The 10,294-nt window shown below is 34.9% G+C and overlaps 2 protein-coding genes across 2 annotated transcripts; both read left to right on the forward strand.

Annotated features, from left to right (window-relative positions):
- Positions 1 to 446: 446 nt before the first annotated feature.
- LOC134274365 (myb-like protein X) lies at positions 447 to 4,853 on the forward strand (the record flags this gene model as incomplete). The annotated part of the gene is made up of 8 exons (XM_062756651.1): positions 447 to 507; positions 1,265 to 1,339; positions 1,504 to 1,592; positions 1,999 to 2,059; positions 2,391 to 2,465; positions 2,687 to 2,772; positions 2,895 to 3,000; positions 3,198 to 4,853. Coding segments are annotated over 8 exons (2,209 nt in total), but the record flags the coding sequence as incomplete, so codon positions are not given.
- Positions 4,854 to 4,858: 5 nt separating this feature from the next.
- LOC134274374 (uncharacterized) lies at positions 4,859 to 6,924 on the forward strand. Its single transcript, XM_062756660.1, has 3 exons — positions 4,859 to 5,911; positions 6,051 to 6,155; positions 6,840 to 6,924. Exons 1-3 carry the CDS (start codon positions 4,859 to 4,861, stop codon positions 6,861 to 6,863), a joined length of 1,182 nt encoding a protein of 393 aa, XP_062612644.1. The 3' UTR covers positions 6,864 to 6,924.
- The last annotated feature ends 3,370 nt before the right edge of the window (positions 6,925 to 10,294 follow it).

Consider the following 10,294-nt stretch of genomic DNA (forward strand, 5'->3'; position numbering starts at 1 on the left):
TTCTGAATTAAATGCTGACTTTCTTTCTTGAGTATAACAACAGAAAAAGAGAAGGTGTCGTATTCTTAAACTTTCCGTGATTTTCTAATTTACAAAATCTTTGCCTTTATCACTTCTATTTTACCCGATTTTAAAATTGGCTGCCAGCACCTTCCCCCTTTCCAAAACTAAAATCAAAAAGCAATTAAAGGATTTATATTTAAAACCGCATATATATTATCATAATACATAAATGTGCAACATTTTGCTGTGACGTCATAGTTACTAAAACGCAACAATTAGCGTGACGTAATAGTCATCACTATAACAAAATTCGGAAAGTAACTACAAAAAACCGAGGTAAATTCCCACAGATTCTTGACTCAGTTTGTTTAGACTATATATAATTCTTGCATGATTTTATTTTTAAGGTTTAAGTAATTATGAAAATGTCTTTTGATTTGTAGAATAAAAACCATGGACTACAATGCCATTCTAGACTTTGGGGAGAATCCTGTCACAGATGTGGTAAGCTCGGTTCCATGTTATTCATGCAAATGCTGTATAATCACACAGTTATAGCCTTTATATCATTCAGTAATAGAAATCTATTATATTAGCAATGCATATGTATATAGTGTAGCAGAATAATTTTTATTATTATACCTCTGTGAATTTGTTCAATATAAAAACATGACGAATAAACATGCTATCTTTTTCAAACAGCCCCTACTGTGAAATAGTTTTTGTGCTATCTATCTGCCCATGGTGAAAAAGTCATCAAACTATTCACCTGCAGCATTCTGTTTCCCTCGCTTTTCATCTCGGAAAACTTCTGGTTTTATACGGATTGTGACGCGATATATTATGACGTAACAAAAGTTAAGTCAGCATCGGTATAATATGGAATATCATAATTGTGTGTACCTTGACTCCCAAAAGTTAACAAAAGTTAAGTCAGCATCGGTATAATAAAACACCTATTTACTGACTATTAGGACAATAGCAAGTTTATCGTTCCTCTCGACAGCAAACTATTTCCCTCGGCTGCGCCGAGGTAAATAGTTTGCTGTCTTGGGGAACGATAAACTTGCTATTGTCCTCATAGCCAGTAAATAGGTGTATAATATCTTCCATGTAAGATGGGGACTATATGTTCATATGTATATTTTCAATCAACAAAAGCTTGATTTTGTCTTACATTCCGATAATTTCCTATTTTTCATATAAAATGCTCTGTGCTTCCATGAATCTGTTTTTCAAACGTATGTGGGATTTTTTTCAGGACATGAAACTAGAGATCCTTAAATTCAGTTATAGCTGGTCAGATGCAGTTGAAGAGGAAGAAAGAAGTATGGAGGTACAGCTATATCTTACTTAAATGTATATCATGGTGAACCTAATTTGAAAAATTAACAGCTGATTTATACTATTTTATTAATATTACTACCGAATAATTCATGGTGATATAAATTGCTAATGGTGATGTAAATTGATAATAAGATGTTTTTTTTTATATAACAGGAGGAGGAAAATCAGCAAAGAGAAATGGAGAAGAAGTTAGAAAAAGAAATTGCACAGGAGAAGAAAGATCGCAACAAAAATCACAACAGGTATTGTACAATATCTGACCCAAATAGCACGATTGTTAAAATTGCTGTTGTTTTGTAATAATAATTTTTCTTGTATGGATGCAACAATTTCATCATTTCTGAATTAAATGCCGACTTTCTTGATTATTGCTACAGAAAAAGAGAAGGGGTCGTAGTTTCCTTTTTTTTTTGGAGGATTAAGTAATTATGTTTTTTCGTGATTTTTCAATGATTGTACAAAATCTTTGATTCTGAAGTATAATCAGACATTTACCCTGTCTTTAATTATCTTTATCAATTTTAATTTGCTCCTTCATTTCAAAATTGGCTACATGGTCTGGAGTTAAAAGTCCCACAGTTTCCTCGGAAAACTTTTTTTTTTGGAGGATATATTAAGTAATTATGACAATGTCTTTTCTTTTTGTAGAATAAAAACCATGGACTACAATGCCATTCTAGACTTTGGGGAGAATCCTGTCACAGATGTGGTAAGCTCATATGTATATTTTTCCATGTAAAACTTATAGATTCTGAATAATAACACAGTCACCCTTTATATCACTGAGAAATATAAATCTATAATATTAGCTAATTTGAAAAATTAAGCTGCATATGTTTATAGCATGTGTAGTTTTTTTTTATATGTCGCAAAGAGAATAATTGAAAGATGGGGCAACAAAAATCACCAAGTACAGCTCATATGTTTTTTCATCAACAAAAGCTTGATTTTGTCTTACATTCTGACAATTTCGTTTTTTACGTGTAAAATGTTCTGTGCTTCCATGATTCCGTTTTTCAAATGTATGGGGTTTTTTTCAGGACACGAAACTAGAGATCCTTAAATTCAATTATAGCTGGTCTGATGCAGTTGAAGAGGCGGAAAGGCACACGGAGGTACAGATATATCTTACTTATATGTATATCATGTTGAACCTAAGTTAATATATTTCAAATATTTTTTTTGATGTTTTATATTATTATTTTTGAAGTAGCATATTTTAGTACAACTACAGTATAATACTGATAATTTGAACATTTCTCTCTCAAAGAATAAGACGCTATACACACTCCAGACTAATGAGTGGTGATATATCCCTTCTGTATTTTATTAGCAGGAACAAAAGCAGCGAAATGAGATGAAGAACTTAGAAAAAGAAATTGGACAGAAAGAAAGGAGAGATAGCTACAAAAATCACAACAGGTATGGTACATTAAGTTATAACTGTCCCAAACACATCATCATAAAAATTTTTATGTTTCAATTTTTCATTGTAATAGCACACTTTATAAAATACATGTATTTGATTTTTTTTTTTTACACAGAAACAAAATGGAAAACAGAAAAACTAAACACTACAAAGCATGGAAGCATGAAAAGGCCCATATGAAAAAAATACCAGAAAATGAAACCGGAGGTAAATATCTTTCAGTTAGATTATTGTATATTTTTTGCATATATTTTGTATATGTAATAATTTCTCAACTAACACTCAAATTTGATTTCAACAATGAATAAAAGAAATTACCTTTAATACAAATCGAACTCATAAAATATCGATTATAAGATAAAAAGCGTTAGTACTATGTATTCCTAACAATATCTCAAGGCTATTTAAATCTTTTCAGGCTTTTGAATCCACCAACAACATGATTGAAAGAGATACAAGAAAAGATTCTGGTGATAAATTAACCAATATTACAGAAATCTCCAAATGTGATACCAAAATTTTAGGAGAGAAGAAGAATGAAGATTCTTCAGGAGTGGGGGCAATTACAATTGATAAAATAGTGTTGGCAGCCAAAGACACTGCTTGCGATGAGGAATTGTCAGAGAAGTCACCAGTTCATGATGCTATGTCAAAGGAAGATATGTCAACAGAGAAGACAACAGTAAATGATGAGGATAAGTCAGCAGAGAAGACGGTAGTAGGTGATGAGGATAAGTCAGAAGAGAAGACAGCAGTACGTGATGAGGACATGATGTCAGCAGAGAACACACCAGTGCGTGATGAGGATTTTTCAGCAGAGAAGACAGCAGTACGTGATGAGGACATGATGTCAGCAGAGAAGACAGCAGTAGGTGATGAGGACATGTCAATAGAGAAGACAGCAGTACGTGATGAGAACATGTCAACAGAGAATACAGCAGTAGGTGATGAGAACATGTCAACAGAGAAGACAGCAGTACGTGATGAGGACATGTCAACAGAGAAGACAGCAGTAGGTGATGAGGATAAGTCAACAGAGAAGACAGCAGTAGGTGATGAGGATAAGTCAGCAGAGAAGACAGCAGTACATGATGAGGATAAGTCAGCAGAGAAGACAGCAGTACGTGATGAGGATAAGTCAGCAGAGAAGACAGCAGTACGTGATGAGGACATGTCAATAGAGAAGACAGCAGTACATGATGAGGACATTTCAATAAAGAAGACAGCAGTACATGATGAGGACATTTCAATAGAGAAGACAGCAGTCGGTGATGAGGATAAGACAGCAGCAGGTGATGCAGATATGTCAGCAGAGAACACACCAGTATATGATGAGGAAAAGTCAGCAGAGAACACACCAGTATATGATGAGGACATGTCAATAGAGAAGACAGCAGTACGTGATGAGGACATGTCAATAGAGAAGACAGCAGTACATGATGAGGACATGTCAATAGAGAAGACAGCAGTACGTGATGAGGACATGTCAAAAGAGAAGACAGCAGTACATGATGAGGACATGTCAATAGAGAAGACAGCAGTACGTGATGAGGACATGTCAGCTGAGAATACAGCAGTACGTGATGAGGATATGTCAATAGAGAAGACAGCAGTATGTGATGAGGACATGTCAGCTGAGAATACAGCAGTACGTGATGAGGATATGTCAATAGAGAAGACAGCAGTATGTGATGAGGACATGTCAACAGAGAAGACAGCAGTACGTGATGAGGATAAGTCAGCAGAGAAGACAGCAGTAGGTGATGAGGATAAGTCAGCAGAGAAGACAGCAGTACATGATGAGGATAAGTCAGCAGAGAAGACAGCAGTACGTGATGAGGATAAGTCAGCAGAGAAGACAGCAGTACGTGATGAGGACATGTCAATAGAGAAGACAGCAGTACATGATGAGGACATTTCAATAGAGAAGACAGCAGTACATGATGAGGACATTTCAATAGAGAAGACAGCAGTCAGTGATGAGGATAAGACAGCAGCAGGTGATGCAGATATGTCAGCAGAGAACACACCAGTATATGATGAGGACATGTCAATAGAGAGACAGCAGACATGATGAGCATGTCAATAGAGAAGACAGCAGTACGTGATGAGGACATGTCAATAGAGAAGACAGCAGTACGTGATGAGGACATGTCAGCTGAGAATACAGCAGTACGTGATGAGGACATGTCAGCTGAGAATACAGCAGTACGTGATGAGGACATGTCAATAGAGAAGACAGCAGTACGTGATGAGGACATGTCAATAGACCATACAGCAGTAGGTGATGAGGACATGTCAATAGAGAAGACAGCAGTACGTGATGAGGACATGTCAACAGAGAAGACAGCAGTACGTGATGACAATAAGTCAGCAGAGAAGACAGCAGTAGGTGATGAGGATAAGTCAGCAGAGAAGAAAGCAGTACATGGTGAGGACATGTCAGCAGATAAGACAGCAGTACGTGATGAGGATATGTCAACAGAGAAGTCAACTGTATGGAATGAATTGACAAGAGAAATGTCAAGTGCGTGTGATCAGAGATTTTTCAAAGAAAAGACAACTGCATTTGATGAAGTTTTGTCTAAGGAGATGTCATCAGTGTGTGTTATTGAGTCATTTGAAAAGACACTGATATTCAATGAAGAATTATCAGAAAAGAAGTTGACTGCATGTGATGAGATATCAGGATATATGTCAACTCCATTTGATAAGGAATTTTCCAAAGAAAATGCAACTAAATTTGAGGAACAGTTGTCAATGATGTTACCGCCATATGGGGAAAAATTGTCAGGAGAGAAGGAAACTGCATGTTATGAAGAGTTGCTGACAAAGAAGGCAGGTGTACATGATGAAAAATTGTCGCAAGAGTTGTCAACATCATGTGATGAGGACTTGTCAGAAGAGAATTCAATTGTAGGTGATGAAAAATTATCAGGAGGAAAGGCAATTGTATTTGATGAAGATTTGTCTGCAGAAACATTAACAGATTGTGATGAGAATTTGCTAGAGGAGAAAGTACCATGTAATTTAGATTTGTCAGGAGAGAGATCCTGTGTGTGTGATGAAAATGTTGTTGTACCAGTCAGCCAAAAACAAGAATTATCTAAGGATCAGGAAAAAACATTGAAGGTAACATAAAATTGAAATACACGTATAAGTGTTCAAACATTCTCATTCAATTAATATTGACCCATTTATATCTTTCAAAGGATATTAGTAATAAGAATAAGATTGTTAATTATAACTACTTCTCTATTTATATTTGCAGCCTTTGATTGAGGATGATTACATCAAACATGATGATGATGATGATGATGATGATGGTTGGTTTGGTCCACGGAAACTGTTCTTTTTCCATATAGATTATTTTAAGGTATAATTAACCGTATTTTAAATTTCTTTTTGATTTGGTTTTCTAATTTATATATAATCTATTCCTAGCCCCTATAGCTTTCTTTTTTTTTTTTAAATATAATATATATTGATTGATTGTATACTGTTTAACATCCCTCTCCAGAATATTTCACTGATATGGAGACGTCACCATTGCCGGTGAAGGGCTGCAAATTTAGGCCTATGCTCGGCACTTAAGGCCTTTGAGCAGGGAGGGATCTTTATCGTGCCACACCTGCTGTGACAAGGGGCCTCGGTTTATACGGTCTAATCCGAAGGACCGCCCCATTTAGTAGCCTTTTACGACAAGCAGGGGGGTACTGAGAATCTATTCTAACCCGGATCCCCTCGGGGCAATATAATATATATAATATATAAATGTGTATACATTGTACTTTAATTTTAAGGCCTCTCCCCAATTTAATAAATCTTATATTTATAACAATTACATGTATATTATTTTCTGTACTTTGTCTGTAGAAATTGAATGATATCAACCTCAAAAAAATTATTATGTTTTTAACTTATCCTACCCTGAAAACAAACCTACCCTGAAAACAAAAATATTTTAGCTATTATCTATACGTATGTACATTATGATATTGAACGTTTTAATGAATAATTATTATGTTAATTAATTAATTTTTTTTTTAATTTGATGTAGGCTGCTGGAAAAGATTTCTGCTAACAAGAAAGAAAAGAAAGACATTTTTTTAGATATAAAAACCCTTGTTTCTAAGGAAAAAATAAAGATTTTTTAGGTCAAAATTCTTTCTGCTTGATTGTATGGTTGAAGTCAATTATTATGCATACAGAGGTCAAAATTCAGGTTTACACTTTTTCTTGGCATGGCGGGTGTGACCGGTCGGTAGGGGATGCTCACTTTTCCATGGCACTTGATCCCATCTCTGATGTTTCAGAGGTCTGTGTTTGCTCTGTTCCTATGCTGTTGTTAGATGGACTTTTGAGCTTGAATACTGTTCATTATCTTGATATATTTCACTTATTACACAAGCATAATATTCTAGCCGTGAGGCCATCTTTAAAGAAAATTGATTGCCTTCTCTCAACTCAGGGTAAATTATTGGGTTGGTAGGTAGAAGGAAAAATCTTTTTTTTCCCAGAAAATTTCAACATATTTGATAAAAGGGTAAGAGAATAAAAAAAATTAATAATATCCTGTCCTGGTATGTAAAAAAAGTACCATATTTAGTCGGTTGGGAGAGGGCAACCATTTTTTAAAGACGGCCCGACATATGATAAAATGTAAAGAGAATATGCATGTGTCGATCTTTTTTTCTCGTCTATGAAAGTCTTCTAAATAAGCATTGGCTCTTGTGCCCATATATTAAACTTAGATTATAAATACCGTATATACTCGCCTATAAGTTGGTCCATCTATAAGTCGGTTGTATTTTTAAGCTTAAGAAAGACTCGGACCTTCTATAATACCAATCTTTTTATATCTCATGCATAAGTCTGGCATAGAGTTTAACTCCCAAGAAGCCGACTTATAGGCAAGTATATACGGTAAATAATTGTCACTTGTATTCTAAACAAGAGGCCCAAGGGCCTTGAACCGCTCTTCTGATAAATTGTACAATCTATCACTTCTATTAGAAGCCTCCAATTCTATTAGTATCATAAGACCCAAAATGCATCAACTTACAAAGTTTGATAATATTTAGCCAGTTAAGACTGAAGATATTATAATATAATTATAAAATACCATAAGAAGGTCACAGTGACCTACCTTTTAATTGAAATTTTCTGAGGACTCAATATACATTAATTGACAAAGACTGATGATTCTAATTAAATAAGGACCTGAGATATTCAAAAGTAGGTCACCATGACCTACTTTTTGGTCAACATTCTCTGAAAACCCAAGATGCATCATCTGACAAAGTTTGATGATTCTAAGCCAATTAGTACCAGAGATAATTAAATATAGCCATCAAATGTCAAAAGTTAGGTCACAGTAACCTACTTTATGGTCGACGTTATTAAAAACCCATAATGCCTAAACTGACAAAATTTGATGATTCTAAGTCAATAAGCACCTGAGATATTTAAAATTAGGTCACCGTGACCTACTTCTTGTTGGACATTCAATGAAACCCTAAGATGCCTCAAATGACAAAGTTTGATAATTCCGAGCCAATAAGTACCAGATATAATTAAATATAGCCATAAAATGTCAAAAGTAGGTCACAGTGACCTACTTTTTGGTCGACGTTCTCTGAAAACCCAAGGTGCCTAAACTGACAAAGTTTGATGATTTTTAAGCTAATACGTACCTGAGATATTCAAAAGTAGGTCACTGTGACCTACATTTTGGTCGACATTCTCCGAAAACCCAAGATGCCTCAATTGACAAAGTTTGATGATTCTTAGCCAATAAGTGCCTGAGATACTTAAATATAGCCATGAAAATGTCAAAAGTAGGTCACTGTGACCTATTCTTTGGTCGAAAACCCATGATGCATCAACTGACAAAGTTTGATGATTTTAGGTCAATAAGTACTACTTAATTATAGTCACAAAATGTCAAAAGTAGGTCACCATGACCTACTTTTTGGTCGTCACTCTCTGAAAACCCAAGATGCATCAACTCACAAAGTTTGATGATTGTAAGCCAATAAGTACCGGAGATACTTCAATAAAGCCATAAAATGTCAAAAGTAGGTCACCATGACCTACTTTTTGGTTGTCACTCTCCGAAAACCAAATATGCATTGACTCACAAAGTTTGATGATTCTAAGTCAATAAATACCAAAGATATGTAAATATAGCCATAAAATGTCGAAAGTAGGTCATCATGACCTACATTTTGGTTGACATTTTTTACAGACCCAAGATACATCTACTGACCAAGTTTGATGATCGTAGGTCTGAAGGTAATCAAAATATGCGTTTTAAACAATTTGAAAACAAATTTCGGCAAAATTCAAAAAGTAGGTCAGTGACCTACTATTTCATAAATATATTTAAGGTCCCAAGATGCATCAATGTACAAGATTTGATGATTCTAAACCTCCCAGTGTCTGAAATAATGGGATTTCATGTTTTTAAAAGGATAAGTCATAAAGTTTAAAAAGTAGGTCATGGTGACCTACTTTTAAGTTGACATTGTTTGAGGACCAAGATGCATCAACTGACAAAGTTTGATGATCATAGGCCTTAAAGTGTTCAAAATATGCCTTCAAATCATTTTAAAAACAAATCCCCACAAAATTTTAAAAAGTAGGTCACCGTGACCTACTTTTGAGTTAACATGAAGTGAAGTTGTAAGATGCATCAACTTACAAGATTTGATGATCCTAGTCCTTATAGTAAGCAAAATATACACGTTTTTATTAATTGTAAATTTAGGTCAACTTTGAAGTGACCTTGAGACCACACCCTTTGCCCCAGGGTAATTCCCCGTGCAAATTTTAATTTTCGACATATCCTCATCCTTGTATGTAAGTTTGGTGAAAATCTGCCTGGTGGTTATGGAGAAGAAGATTTTTTAGCAACCAGTACTTTTGGTTTTGTTTTTCTGATTATCTCCCCTTGTTTAAGGGTCCCAACCCTTTTTTTAGTATAAATGGTAGCCCTTGGGCCAAGGATACCCTGTGACAAATTTGGTACTGATTGGCCAAGGGGTTCTTGAGTTATGGCCAATATTCTAAAAAGTTTACGCACACCGCACAAATGGCCATAGCATTAGCTCTTTGAGCCTTTGGCTCAGAAGAGCTAACAAAAGAAATTGCACTTGCAAAGATATTCTCATGACAAGGTGGATTTGTTCTCATCAAATAATCTGTGCCCTAAATTGTGCAATTGGTCAGTGAATGACTGTAATGCTGTCATTTTATATACAAGGTCAATGACATTTATTTACAAGGTCAATGATAAAATTTACCTAAAATTAACCCCCCAAAAATCCTTAATACTATGTGGTCCATTGAAATATTACATGAGGACAGGTAATTATAATTAATAAAATATGCCAAGTTTAAACCCATTCAACATCCACTGAAGACAGATTTGTGGTTCCTTAATACTAAAATCAGGCCCAGAGACCATAAACTGAGAATAGACTTAAGTCAAATTTTTATTTTTAATATCTT

Source organism: Saccostrea cucullata, unplaced genomic scaffold (assembly GCF_032062105.1).
Source record: "Saccostrea cucullata isolate Sc308-1 unplaced genomic scaffold, CSIRO_AGI_Scuc_v1 ctg12209, whole genome shotgun sequence".
Lineage (NCBI taxonomy): Eukaryota > Metazoa > Mollusca > Bivalvia > Ostreida > Ostreidae > Saccostrea > Saccostrea cuccullata.